At 33.8% G+C, this 23,249-nt stretch overlaps 1 protein-coding gene across 1 annotated transcript in view; it reads left to right on the top strand.

Annotated features, from left to right (window-relative positions):
• Window positions 1-22,971, top strand: part of RASA1 (RAS p21 protein activator 1) — a 111,421-nt gene extending 88,450 nt beyond the window's left edge. Inside the window, exons 13-25 of the mRNA XM_024563613.3 lie at window positions 529-606; window positions 2,114-2,271; window positions 2,777-2,853; window positions 4,184-4,356; window positions 4,903-5,062; window positions 6,190-6,332; window positions 8,055-8,170; window positions 8,571-8,657; window positions 11,718-11,785; window positions 13,316-13,404; window positions 16,500-16,577; window positions 18,968-19,102; window positions 20,104-22,971. Coding sequence (XP_024419381.1) covers window positions 529-606; window positions 2,114-2,271; window positions 2,777-2,853; window positions 4,184-4,356; window positions 4,903-5,062; window positions 6,190-6,332; window positions 8,055-8,170; window positions 8,571-8,657; window positions 11,718-11,785; window positions 13,316-13,404; window positions 16,500-16,577; window positions 18,968-19,102; window positions 20,104-20,187 — 1,446 coding nt within the window. The 3' untranslated portion in view covers window positions 20,188-22,971. The remainder of the gene's footprint in view (window positions 1-528; window positions 607-2,113; window positions 2,272-2,776; window positions 2,854-4,183; window positions 4,357-4,902; window positions 5,063-6,189; window positions 6,333-8,054; window positions 8,171-8,570; window positions 8,658-11,717; window positions 11,786-13,315; window positions 13,405-16,499; window positions 16,578-18,967; window positions 19,103-20,103) is intronic.
• The last annotated feature ends 278 nt before the right edge of the window (window positions 22,972-23,249 follow it).

The following is a 23,249-nucleotide window of genomic DNA, read 5'->3' as shown; positions in this document are numbered from 1 at the left end:
CATTTTAAAATATAGCTACAATTCAATTTGAATATTAGGCTGGAAAATTTTTAAGTCTAATGTTATATTTTAAATAACCCCAATCCCTTTACACATTTCTACTAATACCATGATCTAAAGTAAAGATTAGAATGCTTGTCATCAAATTACTCATTGCATTACCCATTGGTTTTTCAGTAGGCCTCCTTTCATAAAATACATCATTAATTCCATCTTAGGGGTGCCTCAAATTTACCAGCTTACCTATACATAAATTTTATTTTATTTTTTGACTAATTAATGGCCACTCATTGATACACTTAACATTAATTTAGAAATTCTACAGAAACACAAATTCTTACAGAATTATAATAGTTTTGGTCACTGTTTTACTTTTTTGGAGTAGAAATATATTAAAGTACAGTATACTGTGAGTTTAGAAGTGGTGGTCTCAAGAAGGAAAGAACTATTAACGATTGAAACTAAATAAACTATAGTATGGTATATTTCTTGAACTGATGTTATTTTATTTTATTTATTTTTTTGTAGGATTGGATGAAAGGTCTTCAGGCATTTTGCAATTTACGGAAAAGTAGTCCGGGGACATCTAATAAACGCTTGCGTCAGGTGAGACTTACTTTTCTTTGATTTGTGACTGTCACATTTTGTTTTATCACTTTGCTCTTTATTTTTTTTCTGTATGAACTGTTTTGGGCAACATTTCAAACACTTTAAAGATCTTAAGAGAAATTAATCTCCTCAGGCATTTTAAAGCTTCCACTTGCTTTAGGAGCCAGAGAAAGTTATTTCTTAAGGATAGAGGATGTTCTTAAATATATTTGCTGGATACCTATCAATAATGCCATCTTTTGAATACCTGTCAAGGGTCTTTTTTCCCTCCCACTCAAAATAAGAATACCAAACCAACAAGAACAGAAATTATTTTGTTGGGCACTTTTTCTTCCTTAAAAACTTTATTTTGGCCCATTTCAAAAAAGTGGAACTAAAGGTACTTACAAAAAGATCATCTTCCTTAAGGTACTCTGGGTTTTTCATTTTATAGAGATTGTTTTTGAAACGTTATTACGTAACTCTTAACTAGTATCTTGTTTGAAACCTTAACAAGTCCTATGTGTTCATTATGGAGAGTTAGGCTAGGCTCTTCCTTTTAAGGTATGTAAAGTCATCTTCATATTCTGCTTTTTCTTGCTTTTTTTCTTTATAGTTACATGTAGATTACTGGCTAAAAATTAAGTAATTTTAACATTATTGTAGTTTTGAGGGAAGTTTATTGATGAAAGTGACTTGTTTTATTTATGGGAATTTCCAATAACCTTGGTGATTTTAACATATTGTTGTATTGGAAATGGATAAATATTAATATTTGGGTGACTACAATTTATATTCCCAGTAGCCAAAAGACTGACTCCCCAATGAAACGGAATTATATACATAGTTGCTCTGTGTTTTCAAAACATATTTTAATTGTTTTAGCTATGGAAAAGCATGTTGAATTTTTACAGATTGTGTCTTGTGTGTAGCTTAGCCATAAAATTATTATTTATAGGTATAATATCATATAGCTAATATCTTTTGAACCCTTCTTATGTGTCAGGTACTCTGCTATACACATATTATTTTGAATCTCTACAAATGTTTGCAGTATAAACTTTGTCCTAATTTTATTTCTGAGGAAGACAGTTCAGAGAAGCTGACTTGTCCAACGCAAGTAGTAGATGGCAGGAGGGTAGCTGGTCTGAGTTTTGTCATCAAAACTGACAGATGACTATGTGTTTTGGATTGTATCCTTTTCTGTAGATTGAAAAGGGAGACTCTGTTTTAAAAATATTTTATAGCTGCGGAACTCTTCGTAGAAATTCAGTCTTCCAGATGAGCATTATATAACATACAGGATTTTGATTTCACTTGTGACATTGTTTGCTTATATTAATAAAATACCTTCTTCATTTCTCTGAACCATTGTTTTATAGTGAAAAAGATATATTTTATTACTTATGCAAGAATATAATTAGAGGAATAACTTACAAAACAAAATTATATTTATAGTAATTGCTTTTGAAACCTAATCCATAATTCTTGAAATCTGGGCTAACAATTTTTGTGCTTTCTTTAGGTCAGCAGTCTTGTTTTACATATTGAAGAAGCCCATAAACTCCCTATGAAACATTTTACTAATCCATATTGCAACATCTACCTGAACAGTGTCCAGGTAGCAAAAACTCATGCAAGGGAAGGGCAAAACCCTGTATGGTCAGAAGAGTTTGTCTTTGAGTAAGTCTTATTTTATCATTACATTAAGTCATTTTCTTTTACTATATTGCATTTTTGTTCCTTTGTTTGTTTGTTTCTGTATCTGAACTGTCACAACAGGGTACCAATCCCAGTGTTTTAATAGTACATACATACTTATTTCTGTTGTGTTTGTTCACTTTATTAATAAAGTGTTATGTCCTTTGTTTTTCACCTAATTATTGATATGAATTAACATTACTGGCAACTCCTAAAGCATTTACTAACACACACATACAAAATATTTACAAAGAATTCTAAATATCCTTAAGGCTTTACTTGAAGAAGTTAAAGGTGGTAGGGCAGGTATAACTTGCTTGTCTATATTTCTGTATACCAAGCAATAAAACATATTTTGAATCTAGTTGTAAATCTAATACATTCAAGTTGTTTAGTAGCAAAATAGGGGTCCTATTGAATACTAGAAAGAATGAGATAGTTTGGTACAAGGACCTTTTGTTAATTATTTTTCTCCTTGCTCCTTTAGTGATCTTCCTCCTGACATCAACAGGTTTGAAATAACTCTTAGTAATAAAACGAAGAAAAGCAAAGATCCTGATATCTGTAAGTTGATAAATTTCTTTCTAGAGCAAAACAAAAATGTTTTGTGTACTTTTAAAAATTCACAATGAATGTAGTCTAAAACTGAAATTAAAATAGCACAAAGTAGTATAATTTTTGTAGTTTTTGTTTTTATAAAAGTATTGATGTGACTAAAGTGTATGTACTATAAACCTAATAAGCCTTTAAGATTAAATTACATATCTGTTCATTCTCCCTCCCCCTAATGAGTAGGAAGAACAAGAAAACTGACATAGATCATCTTTCTGTGGTTCTTCCCCTGTACCTTCTTTCTACTTTTTAAGTTTTTACTGCTTTCCTATACTTTTCATGTAAGTGAAAAAAAAACCACTCTATATTAAAAAGATTATTTAAACAGAACCACACTGTTTGTTCACTTTTAGTTGTCGACTCTTCTCAGGTTTTATTTCAGCAGCACACCTTTTCCCAGGCAGCTGCTGAAACAGGTGGCCATTGGATTTAGCAATTCACACAGGTGTGAATTAGTTTAATAGCTTCCTAAAAGTCAGGCTTAGAGAAAGAAGTGTTTTATTTATTAACAGATAGGTCAAAGCCTGAATTTTTCTCTCTAAATTGTTTGTTCTGTGTTTTTTGTATTATTTAAATGCTTAGCATTTTTTAGTGGTTCCTCATTAATTTTAAGATAAAATCCGACTCCAAGTAATAACACAGAAGAAAGATCCTTTTCTGACCACTCTCCCCCTTTTGCTCTCATGTGTAATCTTGTGTGTGTGCTTCTCTCCAGCTGTACCAGCTTTCTCATAGCTTTACATTATCCGTGGATTTTGAAAGCACCCACCCTACCTTCTATTTGGGCCGCACTCGTGTCTCCCTTCCTGCTTTCTCTCTCATTTTCTCTACCTTTATACTTAGCCACATCTCCAGATCCTGTTACAAGTCAGCCTAAGGGTTACCTGTTTGAAATGGATTTTTAACTTCCATGGGCTGAATTAGATATTATTTCTGTATACTCCATTATCATTAACTACTGTTAGAGCACATATCACACTGTAGCATAATTGATTTCTTGCCCTCTTGGCTAGATTGTCACTTCCATTCAAGTCAGAAACCATGTCTTAATCATGTCTGTATCCCACATCCCTTCCTATAACAGAGTCTGGCACGTAGAAGACATTCAATAACTGAATGAAGTAAACATTTAGTATTGAGTTTGTGATACCACTAAAAACTTCTTTAATAAAAAGCATTTAACACTATAGAGAAGGCAAAATAATCAGGATAACTTATTTGTGTGACTAATTTATAGTGTCATCTTTTTAGATAGTAATCATTTGATGTTTTTCTATCACAGTATTTATGCGCTGCCAGTTGAGCCGGTTACAGAAGGGGCATGCCACAGATGAATGGTTTTTGCTCAGCTCCCACATACCATTAAAAGGTATTGAACCAGGATCCCTGCGTGTCCGAGCACGATACTCTATGGAAAAAATCATGCCAGAAGAAGAATACAGTGAATTTAAAGAGGTATTAAATTATTTACCAATCTAATTATTATTTTTTAGAATTTTATTTATTTATTTTTAGAGAGAGGGGGAGGGAGGGAGAAAGAGGGAGAGAAACATCGATCAGTTGCCTTTCCACACCCCAACCAGGGACTGACCTGAAACCCAAGCATGTGCCCTGACCAGGAACCCAGCCGGCAACCTTACACTTTGCGGGATGACGACCAGCCAAGTCAGCCACACCAGCAAGGGCCCAGTGTAATTATTTTTGATGGCAATAACAGAAATATGTAACACTTAACAGAAGATGAATTAAGTTAAATGTAGTAATTCCATAGTTTACTAGCACACTGATAGGCAGAGAGGGTTGAACAGCCATGTTGGTAGCATGAGGTTGGTCTTGGAAGGCAAAAATATGTAGGCTACAATCTCATTCTCTTTAAAATAGATTTGTTCAATAGCACATATTCCTAACTATCAGAACATAAAAGGACATGTGTCCTATTAATTTCACTGAGAGTGCTTAATGCTGTGTACTTTCAACAATCTTTCTTGATGTCATTTTTAGCTTATACTGCAAAAGGAGCTTCATGTAGTCTATGCTTTATCACATGTGTGTGGACAGGACCGAACACTACTGGCCAGCATCCTGCTGAGGATTTTTCTTCATGAAAAGCTTGAATCATTGTTGCTATGTACACTAAATGACAGAGAAATAAGCATGGAAGGTATAGTATGGATATGTTAATGTGATACTTTTAAGAATTGGGTCAACAATTAGATTTTACATATAAAGTATATATGGATTATATCTTAGAATATATTAAAGAGTTATATCATCTTACAAAATAAGTTATTCTGTGTTTCCTTTATTAAAATCAGTTAGAATGCCAGTTCTGATTCTTATGGTGGCTAATATGGGTGGTTGGTATTTCTACAAGTTTCTGTCCTGGCATATTAGTGTTAGAAGTCATAAGAAAGTGGCCTCTATGTCCAAATCAATGGCTCCTAGTGCTTTATGAAGAATCGTTTCGTATACCTACCATGTTCAGTTGTTTATTGTTTACTCTTTAAGTCATTGCATGAAAGTTGTGTGTCAGCTGAGTTTTATGTCTAGATTCTACAGATAGGTAGTTCGCAGGCCGTACAGCTAGGCACATAGTGCCTCATAACCGCTTATAGGTCATGTCAGAATAACCACTGGCGGCCAGCACTTTAATTCAGTAACAGTGCTTGCTTCTAGCCTTTTCCAAATAAACTGTAAAATCTAAAACTATTTCTTCCTAGTCATAGAAAATGTAAAAATATATAGATTTGTCAGAAAAGATAAAGTGGTGATAAGTATTTTACACTGAGATTGTCTTTTTCTGACAATATTTGTGGTGTTTAGGACTTTATTAAAAGTTATTAGTAGCCATGTTTTAGGCTAATAAATTATATTGGGATTTTACATTTTTTATTTGGAAATTAACTCAGATTTTTCAAAGTATGGGCTCAGTGGACTGCAAAGCTGGATTCTGATCCGAGTTTTGTCACTGACTCGTTTTTTTTTAGACAAGTCACCTAACCATTCTTTTATTAAAAAAAATCTGTATATGAACATGGTAGTGTTAATCCCTTCTCCTGTTTATGATCTAATGAAGTAATAGATAAAAAGCCTTTTGAAGAGTTAAGTGTATGGAAATATAGGAGGTCATTATAATCAGTGCTCTAATGTTGTATGCAAATAAACATACTTAAATGGTTATAATTGTTGAGGGGAAATGGTTGAGGGAAAAAAATGAATTCATTTAATTTTTAATTGGTTCACATTAGTACAGTCCTTTACAGATAATCTTTTAATGTATTCTTGTAGATGAAGCCACTACCTTATTTCGAGCCACAACACTTGCAAGTACCTTGATGGAGCAGTATATGAAAGCCACTGCCACGCAATTTGTTCATCACGCTTTGAAAGACTCCATTTTAAAGATAATGGAAAGCAAGCAGTCTTGTGAGGTAAGAATTTAATGTTTTAAGTGTTTGAGCAAAGAGCATATTTTAATAGGTTATGCTTTATAGTTAATTGCATTTTAAGGAAAATATATTAGCTTTTTAAAACTAACAGAATGGTTATATCTTTTATAATACATTTGTAAAATGTGTAAAGCTGACTGTTTTTAAAAGATGTCTTTATTTGGGATTAAAAACCTCAAGTTGCACCAGAGATGTATAAAAACATTTTATTATTACTCCTACTGTACTAATGGTAAAGTATATGCTACTTTAAAAAACTGAATAATATACACTGAAGTTTCTGCTTGAGACTTCTGTTACATAATCTAGTTAAGTTCTGTGTAGCGTATCATAAAAACATTTAGGTTTGTCTTTGAAGGGTGTTTTTTGAGGGTGTGGTAGTATGAGATAATCCTCTCAAAAGCAAAAAATGGCTGCATTGTAAATTCATAATAAACTTTGAAGATAAAGAATGGAATCTCACTTATATGGGTATTCTCATTTTATTTTGAAGGTGAGCAGCTACGGAAGAAAAATATTGAATGTATTTGTAGATCTAATACAAAATTATTAAGTTGCTTTTGATAATGTATATGAGGAACTATCAAATGTTAAGTCAGCATTAAGTTGTCAATATTTACTATTAACTTATAGGAAATAAAGTGAAGATTTAGTGTTGAAAACCTGGGGTAACACCACAGATGGTCTAACTGTAAAGGATACAGAAATTCTGCAAGTCTGCAGAGTGTCTGGTTGCTGGATCCAAGCTGGGGAATGTAGACATATACAGATAAATCTACTCCATTGATTCTAGATCAGAAAACGTACATTTCAAGGGAAAAGTTTTGAGAAAGGTTCATGATTCTTCCCAATGCATTTTAGTATTTTATTAGTCAATAAATAAGTCATATCTCATTTAAAAAGTCAATCTTTTCCTCAGATAAAATTAAGATGTATTTTATAATAACAGTATGATCTTTCTTTCCATTTAAATGCTTCCAGTATATTGTGACTATGTGGCCACCAAAGCTGGGTTTTTTGTCTTTTAGTTAATCTATATTTAAAATAAATTCTAATCCAATTTTATGTATGTGTAAAAATCTATGGTAAAATATTGTAAAGGAATAGAAGAGAACTTTAATTACCGGTATTAATTCCAAAGCAACTGAAAATTGTTGGATAATCTTAGCTTGCTCTTCAATTGAGTACAGTTGAACCTTTAACAACCCTAGGGGTTTAGGGGGCTCCCCCCAGCTCCCACCCCAAATGGGAAAAATCCATGTATAACTTTTGACTCCCACAAAACTTAGTTGTCCCTCCGTATTTGTGGGGGATTGGTTCCAGGACTCCCACTGATAACCAAATCTGTGGATGTGCAAATCCCTGTATGAAATGGCATAGATCAGTGCATACAGTCAGCCATCTGCTGCAGACTCCCAAGTACAGATCAAAAACTATAGGTATTTATTGAAAAGAGTTGGTGTGTAAGTGGATTTGTACAGGTCAAAACAATGTCGTTCAGTGGTCAGTTTCATCAAGTGGGAATTAATGGTAACAAACCCAAGGAGTTTTATAGTGTAAACAGCTTAATTCCCATTTTACCTCCCCCTAAAAGACTAATAAAGATTGAAAAATAGAGAACCTTGAAAACAACAGTTTGATTACCTTGACTCTTGTGCTTCTCATTGCCAAGATTCATTTATATTGACTTATTTCTTCTTCTAGTTAAGTCCATCGAAATTAGAAAAAAATGAAGATGTGAACACTAATTTAGCACACTTACTGAACATACTTTCAGAGCTTGTGGAGAAAATATTCATGGCTTCAGAAATACTTCCACCGTAAGTGGTGAATTTTAATTTGGAAAGAAATTATATATCTGCATTTTGAAAAATTTGTATTTTTCAAATATATAAACTCTAAAACATACAAGCTTTTCTGTTGTCCTGATGGTATGATACCTCTGTGTCATCATCTGAATACTTTTTTTGTGCTTTTCATTAATGCAGAAGTAATCTAAAAATGGTAAGATTTCTTCCAAAGTAAGTGTAAAAATTGGTTAAATGAATTAATGCTGAAAGCTTATTTGATTTTGTCATTACTTTGAACCAAGTACTTTTTTTGGAGGAAAGGATAATTGCATTAAAGTATATCATGTGTTTGGTAAAATAAACTTCGGGTATAATGAGATCAGCATGTTCACTTGCTTTCTGTATTGAGATGCTTGTATTATTTTGGCAGGACACTGAGATATATTTATGGGTGTTTACAGAAATCTGTTCAGCGCAAGTGGCCTACAAATACCACCATGAGAACAAGAGTTGTTAGGTAAGACTGCGCAGCTCATTTGCTGCATCACTGTGTATCGTACACAGAGAATCAAGGAGATAATTGTTCAAGACTTTTTTCTTTTACTTTAATTTGGAGCCCTGTTGAAAATTTTCTGAGTTCAGATGGCTCCTAAACTGTAATTTATTGTGGTTTTGTTTTGTTTTGTATTATATTGTTTTGATTTTGGAAGTTACTGTGAGACTACTTAGATATCTTTTGCATTTTCTAAAAACCTAAATATTTATTTTTAGTCAGTTAACTATTTGGGATTTTTATTTTACAAAATGAGGTTAAAAGTCATATAATCAACAAAATCTGTAGCTAACTTTATAGTGCCCTTCATGCATATGTATAAGTACACACATGCATATACGTGTGTATCTGTAGATAGAGAGAGGGAGGAGTTAAGGAGAGGAAGGAAGGAAAGAAAAAAAGCAGTAATTGAGCCATTTAGGCTTTAACTGGTTTGTATCACTTCTGTGACTGTGGACTAATCTGCAACCAGATTCTCTAGTTCTAAAGTTGTGTTGCAGTGTTCTTGTATGGTGATGAGGAATTGAAAAGTTAGTTGCTAAGACGGAACTAAAGACTAAACTTCTAAGGCCCAATCTAATATTCTTAATACTACTGCAGACTTTTGTTAACCACCCCAAAGCCATTCAAGCCAATTGGAAATTTAGTGAAAAAGCATCAGAGAATATAGTAGTTTAATAATGATACAATATATTCTGTAGAATATATACTGCCAGTCATGTTACATCCCATAAAAAAATTAGCCAGTCACTAAAAACACCAATATCATCCAGTAAGTTTTCAAAATGTGTGTTGATCTGGTCCCCAACCTAAATTTTGTAGAGGCATCTACTCTTTACAGCTAAAAATTTTAGAATCATACCATAATATTTAGGAATTGTAAGTTCTGTATTTCTTGGCTTTAGTTGCGATTGAGGGAAAAAAGGCATTATAAGCATACGTTTCAGCACAACTATATGTGTGATATAAATTAACACTTGTATAAACTGTAAATTTCAAACAAGTACGAAGTCTATCCAGAAGGTATCCAGTCATCTACTATGAAAAATAGAGACATTTATTGAAGAAGACATAAGATACAGGACAATGACACCTCAGTCTCCTTCAAAGTAGGCACCTTGGGACCTCACACAGTTCTCCCAGTTGCCATCAGCTGCCCTGTCATAGTTTCCTGAACCTCATCGACTATGTGAAATCTCTTCCCTTTCAAGGATGATTTAGTTTTGGAAAAAGCCATAGGTCGCAGGGCGCCAAATCTGGGATGTAGGGGGGCTGAGTCACTTGCATGATTTGATATTTCTCAAAAAAACTGGACAAGATGTGACACGTGAGCTGGCATATCTTCGTGATGAAGCTTCTAATCACCAGTTGCCCATAGCTGTGGGCTTCTGAATCATCTGAATAGTTTCTGTGGAGGAATGTTCAAGCTTAACGGAAAATTTGATGCAGATTCATTGCTCTACACACTCAGTCATTTTGAATGTGATGGCCACACAGTCCACATGCTCACTCAATGGCATCTGCTGCCCCCACTGACTGGTACAGTGAAGTTGTCATTGTGCACGCATGTGCATTCCAGTCCACCCCGTTTGGATGCCAGGTTACATTGATGATGTACTAACCATTCTCATTACATTAACAATGGCAGGACTTTTTCTAGACAGGTCTCATATACTTGTTAAACAAGCATAGCAAGAAATTCTGCTATGTGGATTGATACCATAGGGTGTTTTAAGGAGTCCTTATGCCCAAGGTGACCGTTTCTGCCCTGAATAAGCTTTTAAATATATATGTAGGTACCTAGTATCCCTCTTAAAACAAAGTAGATTGCACATTAAAATTCTTCTAGGGTTTGATGTTGCCAGGTTATATTTCAGATAATATGACCTACATAAGGATCAAAATATGTTCAGGTAAAATGTATACAAGGTTCTTCATAAATTAAAATCCAAATTTAAAAACTTTGTAATTGTTGTGTATTCTAATTGCAGCAGATATTAGGAAGTAGCGTCGTCACTTTCTAAGAGTCCCAAATTAACAGACTGTCTAGTGTGTATTGGAAGGTAAATGCTGAAGAGTTGGTTATCCACTCTGACAAAAAACAGTAATTGTGTTGCTTATTTTAGTCTGTGGAAGGAATTTTATAAACTATTTTGGGAATAACGCTTGTCTTTACAAGCAGCAAGTAAAAGGTCTAGGATTAATATGGATTCCTCTTACAAGGAAATGGAGAAGTGTCTACATGACAACACACACTCTGTGAGTCTAGGAAAAGGCTAAATAGGCTTGCAGTACACATTACACGTTTTTCCCTGAGTAACATTAGTAGGTAAAATAATATATGATAATGTTGTTAAGCCATGTTCTTTTATACTACTTTTTGTTTTTGCTGCTATTTTGTAATTTGAGAACATTTTTTTACTTGAGGAAGCCTGATGTCCTTTTCTTTATGTCCATAAAAACTTTTCACATTCTATTGTATACATTTGCATTTATCAAGGAGTTACCGTTTTCCTTAGGACAGTGGATTCTTATTTTTATGTGGCATGTCAACAAAATCAGTAGAACCAACTTAACTTATCACAGTCTTTACTGGGTTGTTCTGTTTAAATACAGAAAGAAAAGTGAGAGAACAGAAGTTTTAGAACCTTCCAGGATTATGTACCATAAAAAGGTTTACTTGTTCTCCTATAGTTTTTCCAGAAAGTCTTAGTGTTTTTAAGGACACTGCTTTATCAGATTAAATTTAAAATGTCCTACTAGCTTGGAATAAATAAATAGTAGCCAAGATAATAAATACTATAGATACAATAAAAATCTGCCAAAAGTAAATCTAAAATCCTAAATTTGGAAAAGTGAATCTGTTTAAGAAGATACATATGTTCTTAAAGTAGAATAGCTATTTTCTTAACGCTGTGTTTGTGGTCCGTTTATTAGTTCAAAGTGCATGGTTGTATGAGTATTGAAATTTTATTATTTTAATGTAGTAGTTTTCAAAAAAAACAATTTTGCCCTCCCTTTCAGTGGTTTTGTTTTTCTTCGACTTATCTGTCCTGCCATCCTGAATCCACGGATGTTTAATATCATCTCAGGTAATCAGTTTTCGGTTAATTTTTGAAATTAAAAAAAATTAGAATAAAACTTCATTCTGTTTAGTAAGGTGACACAATGTTTTAAGTTTGATATATATATATTTTTAAATATCCAATTATGCGACTTGGTATGAAATCCAATTATGCGACTTGGTATGAAACATTCCAAAGCACCCTTCCATTTCTTCTTCCTTCCTTCTGCTACTTTACCTTTTATTGCCATTTTGCCTCTTCTCCCTTCTTTCCCATCTGATATCTGAAGCTTGAGATGGTATGCTTAGATATTGTACATATCATTTCTTTTCCATTTCTGCCTGTATCTCAAACTCTCACTGTGATGACTTTTTCCTGTTTGCATCTTGGCTTTTCCAAATGGGGAGAAGAGCTTTTTGCGTGCCACAGTTGCAGTGGTGCTCCACGATTGCTTAAAAAGAAAGTTGCTCTTTAGAGATTATTTTCCATTAGAGATTTCTTGCCACCAGTTATATAGTGTTAATCAGCTGTACTTAACTCTAATAACCAAATCATTTTGCTTATTACCAGTATGTCCATTGTGTAATGCCTTTCAGATTGTTGTAGGTGATATTTGTGACTACTATGAATGTAATAATGAGCCATTATTAAAATAAGGAACCTGAACCATTTTTATCTTAATAATTTGAAGCTCAGAGTTATATAAAAATATTCAGGAATATCTTAATCTTTACCTTTATAGCCATCCCATCTCTGTCATTGTTTTCTATCACTACTAAAGTGGTTAAACCTGTGGTCTATTAAAAATTAAGCATTTAGAATTCTTTTGGAAAAAAATTTTAATCTAAATGTTGGCCTCTGAACCCCATTAGGCAATACTATTTAGTTTAGCAGCTTGAGCTACAAAGTACAATCTAGAATCAGGCAGTCAGACTCCCTGTCAGTTTTTACTATTAAATAATTATCTTATGTTTCAGGGCTTATATTTAATAGCCACAAATACTTTTCATTTACATCTACTATCAATATTCTATATATAAGGAATTATTTCCTAACTAATCTTTAAAATATTTTTAAAGCGTATTAAATTGCATGTTTTCTCTTAAAAATAGAACAGTGGTACCAGACTTTATCTTTGTTATACCGAGCTTTAACATGAATTATTTGTAGTCAGTGGAGGTTTGGAGCAGAGAATTGCTCAGATTGCAAATTGCTAACCTGAATGGGTTGAAATTAGCTTTGTGAATTGTCACAGAGAGTGTATAGAGCGACAGTTTTTTTTAGCGATAAAAGGTAAAAGCTTTGAGATATTGGGAATTGCTGAGTCTTGTAGTAATACCCTTTTCACAAAACTAATAAGTGTATTCAGTATCTCCCCCTTTATCTCAAGTTCTTTTGAATTATACAGGTCATACATTTTCAAAAAAATTGAGTTCTCAATGGGAGAACATTAGTATGTTTAACAGTAAAGAAGTATTAAAGTCCTAAATTTATACTAGTTTCACCTGGAGGTACTTTTGGTGCTGGTCTCATTAGCTCTGCCCAATTTTCTTACAGATTCTCCATCTCCTATTGCTGCGAGAACACTGATACTAGTGGCTAAGTCTGTGCAGAACTTAGCAAATCTTGTGGAATTTGGAGCTAAGGTAAAAACATTTTGATTCTTTAAATTAACATTTATGAATGAAACTTTGACATGATTAAAATAATAAAATATAGCTTAAGTAAATTTAACAACAATGGGTATTTTATAAACACAATTTATATTTTTGTTGGTATATTGATTTTTTTAAAAAATGTGTTGTTTAGATTTTACATTTTAATAATGAAATTTTTATTTTAGCCATTATAGAAAACTGTATCTTCAATTTTGAATATACTCAGATTCTCCCACTTTTAAGTCTGAAAATCAGCATATATTTAAATGCACTCCAATAAACTTCTAAAAATTTATTTCACAATAAACATTCACTGTAAATTTTAAAACGTGGATGAGCTTATAAAACACCCAGATGTGATCCCACAACCTAAGGCCTGTTAATATTCTGCTAGGGATCATATTCTGGCACCTCCTTTTCCCCATATGTAACAAACTTCTTTGGCTTTATCTGGAAATACATAACTTTCATTGTTTATAATGATTATTTAGTATGCTGTCAACATAGGTAGATATTAAGTAGTTCTTTATTGGATATTTAGATGGCTTCCAATCTGTCACTATTAAAAATATTGCTGTAACAAGTACAGTTATATATACTTCCTTTCAAACTCTTCTAGTTATTTCTTTAAGCTAACTCGGAATAAAATTACTAGGAAGACTTTTCATTATAATTTCATTAATCTTGGAGAAATTGATTTTTCATGTCTGTTTCTTTGGAATTGACCAGTGAGGTCTTTATCTCATCTCCTTTTTCTTACTGATTTTAGGAGAACTTGTGTTAATACTAACCCTTTCCTATTTTACAGCATAGCGTATTTTTAAAATAGACTTAAGTCTTTAGTATGAAGAGTTTATAGGTATAGCTTAACTTTTGAATTTATCTGAATCCTGTTGCAGTCCTTAATCGCACTGCATTTTAATTCCCTATTATCTGCTAGATTCTAACTTCAAAGTGGGGCCCATGTTTGTCTTAGTGCTTGGCAAATAATAGTTTATCAGTAATTATTTTGTATAAATTACACATAAGCAACTTGTGTCTGCTAGGTTTTGTGTTCTGACCTGTTCATTCCAGAATTTATTCTTTCAAAAAAATACTCCAATTTCTTTTTTAATTGTATTTTTCCTATTACCATTTATCCCCCTTAAGTCCCCCTCCCCCTACAATCACCACACTGTTGTCTATGTCCTTGAGTCCCTTTTCCTTTTTGCTCAGTCATCCACCACCACCTAAATACCTCATCCGCCCCTACCCTCCAGAGCTGTCATCCTGCTCTTTTGAGTCTGTGTCTATTTTGCTTGTTAGTTCAGTTTGTTCATTAGATTCCACATATGAGTGACATCATACAGTATTTGTCTTTCTCTGACTGGCTTACTTCACTTAGCATAATGTTCTCCGGGTCCATCCATGCTGTCACAAAAGGTAAAATTTCTTTTTATATGGTAGAGTAGTATACTGTTGGGTAAACGTCCCATAGTTGTTTTATCCATTCATCTGTTGATGGACACTTGGGCTGCTTCCTTATCTTGGCAATTGTAAACAATGCTGCAATGAACCTAGGGGTGCTTATGTTCTTTTGAATTAGTATTTCGAGTTTCTTTGGATAAATTCCCAGAAGTGGAATCACTGGGTCACATAGGGCAGTTCTAGTTTTATTTTTTTGAGGTATCTCCATACTGTTTTCCACAGTGGCTGCACCAGTCTGCATTCCCACCAAGAGTGCAAAAGCGTTCCCCTTTCTCCACTTCCTCGCCACGACTTGTTGATTTATTGATGATAGCCATTCTGACAGGTGTGAGGTGATAGCTCATTGTGGGTTTTAATTTGCATTTCTCTGGTGATTAGTCATGTTCAGCATCTTTTCGTATGTCTATTGGCCATCTGTATGTCCTTTTTGGAGAAGTGTCTATTCAGGTCCTTTGCCCATTTTTAATTGAATTCGTTTCTTTGGTGGGAGTTTTTTTAAGTTTTTAATAAGTTTTGGGTATTGACCCCTTATCAGATGTATTTGCAAATATGTTCTTCCATTCAGTGGGTTGTCTTTTTTATTTTGTTGATGGTTTCCTTTGCTGTGCAAAAACTTTTCAGTTTGATGTAATCCCATGGGAAATTAAAAAAAAAAAAATCCCATTCACAATTGTTTCAAAAAGAATAAAATACCTAGGAATAAATCAAGGATGTAAAACCAAGGATGTGAAAGACCTGTATTCAGAAAATTATAAGACACTGAAGGAAGAATTTGAAGAACATACAAATAAGTGAAAGCTCATACCACGTTCATGGATAGGAAGAGTTAACATCATTAAATTGTCCATGCTACCCAAAGCCATCTATACATTCAATGCAACTCCTATCAAGATACCAATGACATATTTCACAGAACTAGAATACCTCAAAAATTTATATGGAACCACAAAAGGCCCCAAATAGCAACAGTGATCCTGAGAAAGAAAAACAAAGTTGGAGGAATCACGCTACCGAATATGAAACTATACTATGAGGCCATAATAATCAAAACAGCCTGGTACTGGCATAAACACAGACCCATAGACCAATGGAACAGATAGAGAGCCCACAAATAAAGCCAGAACTTTATAGTCAATTAATATTTGACAGAGGAAGCAAGCACATACAGTGGGCTAAAGATAGCTTATTCAATAGTGGTATTGGAAAAATTGGACAGATAAATGTAGAAAAATTAAACTAGACCACCTTCTTATACCACAAAGAAGAATAAATTCAAAGTGGATTAAAGACTTAAATGGTAGACCCAAAACCATACAATTCCTAGGAGAAAATATATGCAGTAAAATTTTGGACAGTGCTCATAGCAGTATTTTTTCTAACATATCTTGTTAGGCAAGGGAAACAAACAAACAAAAACTGAACTACATTCAGTTCCTTAGTATAGTTGTTTACTTATGTTAGGATGAAAATACTGCCACTGCATGAAACGTATTGCTATGGATGGACACAGATTTATAAGAATTCTTGCTACGTGTAGGTTTTCATTATATAGACAGTATTTACATAATTTGTTTTCTGATGCATGTAGTAAGGTTTTTTTTTTTTAATATTTTTAGGAACCCTATATGGAAGGTGTCAATCCTTTCATCAAAAGTAACAAACATCGTATGATCATGTTTTTAGATGAACTTGGGGTATGTATATAATTCTTCAAATACTTTGAGACCTATAGGTAGTATAGCTGAGAGTTAACTCATTTTAGCAACTTTGAAAAACATTTTCTACCCAGAACTAAAGAAAAAGCTTTACACTGTTGTTTACCTTAAATTATTTTGACTGTAGTTTTAACCATTTATTCTTACACTAAATGGTTTACACCAAGCATACACTATTGGGTTTTTTGAATTTGTGTCATTTTGTAGTCTTGTCTTTCATTATTCTATCAGTTGTTCTACCTCACTATTGTGACATTCTTTTGCTGCTTCTGCTACTTTTACTTTGCTGCAATTGTGTGGAATCTGAAACAAGATGGATGACCCATAGTTTTGACGATATTCAATTAAGTAAATGTAGTGAAGAATTGAGTGTTCTTGTGGCCTTCCAGGAATAAAATCCATGAATTTGGTGTTATACTTCACTCAGTAGGACCACCTATATGTCTTATGAGCCTTTACAAATAAGATAGTGATGATGAAATTAAGAACTGGGGATTTTAAAGAAAATATTTAAGACCTTGAATTTCTTAGTACAATTTACTAAATTATACATTTTCAGATATTGATTAAATGTAAAACCAAGGAAATATATTAGATATTCAGTTAATGTATTGGAAACCAGAAAGTGTAAAACCAAGGAAATATATTAGATATTCAGTTAATGTATTGGAAACCAGAAAGGGAACATGTATATGTGAATTAAGACAGGTGTATGGCATTAGGGAATTGAGACAGGTGTATGGCATTAGGGTAGGGGATTGAGCTGCCCATGTTCTGCCTTAATGCATTTCAGTTCAGTTAAAAACACAAGCAAGCAGTCATTACACCACTGTGCAGTCAAACCTATCAGTACTGCTTGTAGTCTGCAACCTCAGGTATGAAAAAAAAAAAATAGTGTAAGAAACCATTTACAGCGTAGCTTCATATTTACTTCTAATGTAATAAATAAAAGAGCAAATGTTAACAGTATCCATGATGTTTCCATATATGAACTCTGGGGAATTTTTGAAGATAGAAATATTTCTAGTTCCAAAAAAATAATAGTTGGCCAGTGATTGAAAAACACATTTACATGATTTTAAGGAGCTGTGTGAAAACTGTTCACCCAGTACTTAAGGCTAGTTCATTTTATTCTAAGCCGTATTTTTAGGTTCTCAGACACATGGCTGGGACTCCCTTTTCCATAATCATAAATGCCCACAATCAGCTTGCTCTCTCTTTTTCCTAGTAATGGCACGTGTGTAATCTAGCTTTTCAAACTGATAGAATCCCAGTGTTCTGATACTCTTCTAGTCTCCTACTTTTCTATTCCTTTACTACTGCATGTGTAATCAAACGTAACTTTTCAAGACTCACCTGAAATACCTCCTTCAGGAAGGGTTTGCTGAGCCCTAAACCTGGATTTCTTTTGTTTTGCTTCCGCTGCATGTCTTTGATCTGTAATCCTGTGTTGCTATTATCAGTGTACTTTTGTCGTGTCTACTTGACTGTAAGCTCTCTGAAGGCAAATACTAGCGTCTTTCATTTATATAATCCTTCATTCACTGAATAAATGAGTGAATCATTTAATAAATAAAAATGTATTCTAATTGTTTCTTAATGCTGTAGAAAACTGAGTGTTTTGCAGTACTTAAAATGTATAGCAAGTATTGTCACCATTCTGGATGCCACGTTAAATTTTATTCTAAGGCTCAAAATAACATCAGTATTTACTGCTAATAAGGTACTATCAACTTCTTAAAAGTGGCTGTTACCTTATGAATCTTTTCTGAAGTACCGCCATTGAACACTGATCATTTCCACACATTAGTGTTTTGGGAATAAACCACAGATAACATATTATGGGCCTAACAGGTTTTCATGACATTTATAATGTAGCTCTTACTGTATATGCTGATAAATTTAGACAAACTACAGTGTCTTAATAATGAAATTCAGTCTGAAAGCATGGAGGGACTTTTTTAGGTTGCATTTAATCCAGAATAGCAGCCAATACGTACATTGTTTGGCATGTTCCAGATTAAAAAAAAAAAGACACACACACACACACACACACACACACCTATAACGTTTAGGAAATCCATTTATTTAGAATAGCAGTTAAATCTGCATGGTGTTCTGCTATGCTGTAGAAGGAAATTGAACTGGTTTTGATACGAAACTGAGGTCACAAAATCTGTTAATCAGAATTAGCACTGAATGTTACATTTTAATAAGAGTTTAGAATTTTAACAGAACTTTAAGAGAATATTTAAATAATACCTTGATGGTGTTACATGTTTAAAATTCTAGCATAACAAATTAGGATTTTTTTTAGAAGAGAATTTAAGATTTATATTTCTAAATTCAGTTTTATGATTTTCTTAAAGAATGTACCTGAACTTCCGGACACTACTGAACATTCTAGAACTGACCTGTCCCGTGATTTAGCAGCTTTGCACGAGATTTGTGTGGCCCATTCAGATGAACTGCGAACACTCAGTAATGAGCGTGGTGTACAGCAGGTAGGTTCTTGCCAGCCTTTGTTGACCATGATGTTCCATTAGCATTTAAGATTCTCAGAGGTAGTAAGTAAGTAGCTAAATAATGGTCAACGTTTTTATTTCATCAGTTATATTACATTTTTAAGAATGAATCATAGTAAGATGTCAGCAGACAGGGTTACAGGCTCAGACTAAGACTATGTAGTTTTGGTACTGTGAAAATGGTGTTTATACACTTCAGTGGCATATGTGAAAATGGCAAATAAGCTTATAAGTCCATGGCCAAGTGATTCATAAACTGTCAAACCCATTGAGAGTTATTCAGGAGGTTTGATTCAGATATTTCCGGATCCAGAAATTCTAGAGTGTGACATGGGGAATCACCATTTCTATTAAGTTCTTCCTGAGTAGTGTCACTACACTGGCCAACTTTATAGAGGATATTAAAGGGCTGAGTTTCCTTCCAACTGAGATTCTAAAACCAAGTTAAGATAATAATCTGTCTCGTTAAGGTTCTAGTCACTTTAGAAACTTAGGTAGTGTGCACCATGGGCCTACTTACATGCCTATGGCTCCTTGCCACACTGGGGCTAGGATTATTATATTACTACCATAAACATTAAAATTCTTACTGGAGGATTTGGGCCAATTAAGCCTAAGATAGGTAAAGGTGATGTTTGTTTTAATTTTAAGCCCAATGTTTCTTTCACGATTCTTCAAAGTGTTCACTGGGCTGCAAGTTGATTAGACTTAAGATGTTATGTGTCATTTATAATGGTAAGTCTATATTCTGGCCTAAGTAGATGAGAGAGTGAATTTCTAGTTACTTTAGTGTACAAAAATTCTATCTTAACCAAAATATTATCACCAAATATATTCAGTACTTCAGAAACTTCAACAATTTTATGCTTTCAATGGAATGGTAATATGCCTTTTTTCAAGGCCAGGTTTCCATCCCTGAAATTTCTGACCAAGCCTTCATTCACTTGTTAATTATTTTCATAATGTTTTTCCTTGTCTAGCACGTACTGAAAAAGCTTCTGGCTATAACAGAACTGCTTCAACAAAAACAAAACCAGTATACAAAAACCAATGATGTCAGGTAGCAGCCTTCACCCAAGTGTTCTGCATGGATTCAACATGCCCAACATGATAATTCACATCAGTATGTCTCCTCTGCTCTTGCCAAAAAATAGCACACCTTTCCACATTCCAGTGATGTGTGAGCTATGCAAACAAAGCCCTAGATTCTGCTGGTGACTAACTGAGCCAGCAGCTTTGTAAGCTATCTGTGCAGGATATTTGCACTTTTTCCACATACGGAATTAATCTTTACCAACCTCTGAGCCTTGGTGTACAGATCACCTTTCATACAACAAAATGACTGTATCTTGAACTTTGAGAATATATTTTCAATACATCCAATTGCCAAAGTTTTGCTGTCTCTTGGAAAAAGAATTATGAAATCAACTGACAAGAAAAAGCATTCTGTCAACAATCGAATAAAACTGGATTTGCAGACTGTTCTTACTGTAACTTCTTCCTGATAGGGAGTATGACCGTTTGACTGTTCAACGACTTTTATTTGTATTTACAGTTTCCAGAGTTTGCCATTATAATAGGAACAATCTTTGCTGTATACTTTTTAAAAATATTGTGCTATTCTCTTGCTGGAACTGTTGAAAGAAAATTCTAGAATGGATCTATTGCTCATCAGCTTTATTTTTTAAACATACCACTTATTCCAACTGTCAAAGACTGTATTTAGATTTCATAATGCTTTTTGTTAAATGTTTACAACAGTAAATAGTTTGAATTCAGTAAATATTGTTGGTCGTTATACTAATGATCTTTGCATGTTACCCATTCAACCATTTTATAGATTACCAATTTCTTTTGTGTTAAAAAAGAAAGAAAACCTAGAATGCTTTTTGTTGAAAGTATTCTTTTATTCCAAGTTGATTTTGGTTATGCAAACAACCTCATCAGTCACTTTAACAGCTATCCATTTTTGAACTTCTGACTACTTATTGTATCTGCTGGGTATTTAGTTTGTATAGTTTTATTTGCTTCTGTATGTGTATTTTTGTGAAGTATTCACAAGGGTTAATTAAGTTAAAATAAAACCAAGGGATATTAAATAATTGATTACTTCTTTCTAAATACAGGTAAGCATTTAATTTCATTTTCTTCCTTGTTTGGGGATAGTTCAAATTTAGTACCAGAGCAAGGCCCAAAGAGAAGATGAAACTTCAGTCATCTTTTTTTCTAATGGTCTCTTTGGAATTCCTTCACGCCTGCAATTGTGCAAGGGAGAGGCCATATAAAAAGAATGCAGCAGCATATCAAAGTGGGCAAAACAGGAACCAAGGGGAAAATATTAGGGACATTTTCTACAGTAAAGAAAATTCCTAAAGGCCTATATTCCAAAAGCAACATTTTACTCTATCCCTGATTAATATATAGGAAAAAACAGTGTTAACTAGTCAAGGGTTTAAAAGATTTCTGTATAGTATAAACTTATTTCTGTGGAGGCAGCTAGTCTTGGTGTGGCTATAGTCACAGTTGAACATTAGAGCAAAAAAGGCAACACACTCTGTACTCCTTTTTATGTCAACTCCATTTTTTCCCCTTGTGTCTTCCTATGACTTTCCTTTTTCATCCCTCTTGTTTTTCAAGTGGAATGCCACAGTAGTATCCAACTTGGGTCTCCTTCCATGGTATCACAGGATAGAGCACAAAGTAGTATGGAGTAGCGACCTCTCCAAAATGCCTGTTATGAGAATATGCAGAAAGGTTCAAAACCTAGTCCTACGCATTTGGAGCCCTCCCAGTAATCACGCCTCAGGCTTCAGACATACTGACCTCAATCTGAAATGCTACTTCCTCTTCTCTCTCTTATTTTTTAATATGTTTGTCTCTTTATCTAGAATAGGAAACTTGCTGCTTACCTTTGCAGGCCTTGCAATAACTAGCTGGTTAGTGATGAAGTAAAACCTCTAAAACCAGCGCTAGGTAGGAAAATTTGAGATAAATGTGGACCTTACTCTGATACCAAAGTTTAGTGACCTAAAAGAGAAAGTAATTGTGAACAGCTTGCAGAATTCTGTCTGGAGCCTAGCAGCACTGGCACTTAACCTGGATGGACTGCACTAGCGGACTGCCAATTTAGGCTTCTTCCACTTTTGTAAAATCACTTTCATCAATTTTATTCCTCCCATTCAATGAGAAGGAAACTAAAAGTAAACCAAAAAAAAAACAAAAACAAAAACCCCAAGAAACTCACACCTAAAATGAGAATACATAGTGTAAATATTGTCCTCAAATACTAAGATGTAATTAAAGCAGTACCTGTGTGGGCAGTGCAGCTAGGGATGCATTAACAGTAACAAGAGGTGTACCCACAAAACTTAAGAGTTTCTTAGAATTCCTTTTAACTCAGTGTTCCATAAAATTTGACAGGTGTCCATAATTCGGTTCCAAGTAGAAAGTGATTGATTACAGTTAATAATAAACATGCTGTAATAGCCAACATTTGTTAAACACTTCCTGTATAGAGGCACTGTTCTAAGTAATCCTGTGAGGAGTAGGTATTATTTTCCCCATTTTTCACCTTGGGAAATGGGCACAGAGGGCTTTAATAACTTGCCCAAAGCCACTAAGTGGAGGTAACCATGATTCACACCAAAGTGATTAGGAACCACAGTCTGTGCCTTTGTATTTTTATATTCACTTCCAAAAATTTCTAGTAACTACAACACATGTATATGGATTCACTTGGGTAATCTAACAGGTTAATTATAAAACCTAACATACAGCTTGCTACTACCTACCTTACCTTTAGCAACTTAGGTTTTTATCTAGACAACTACTAAAGACTGTGTATTTGATTGATTTCCTCTTAAAAAAAAAAAAAAAAAGCCCATTCGGGGGCCCTGGCCAGGTAGCTTAGATGGTAGATGGTAGAACATTGTCCCCACGTGCCAAGGTTGCAGGTTTGACCCCTGGTCAGGGCACACACAAGAATTAACCAACAAATGCATAAACAACTGGAACAACTAATCCATGTCTCTTTCCCCCTATCTCTAAAATCAATATTAAAAACCCTTTTGGACATATTTTCAGTTAACTAATTGGGGGTAAGCTATCAATACCATGTAACAGCTGA

Source organism: Desmodus rotundus, chromosome 1 (genome assembly GCF_022682495.2).
Source record: "Desmodus rotundus isolate HL8 chromosome 1, HLdesRot8A.1, whole genome shotgun sequence".
NCBI classification, from domain to species: Eukaryota; Metazoa; Chordata; class Mammalia; order Chiroptera; family Phyllostomidae; genus Desmodus; species Desmodus rotundus.
Note: the sequence above shows the minus strand (reverse complement) of the source record. Positions and strands in the feature narration are given on the sequence as shown.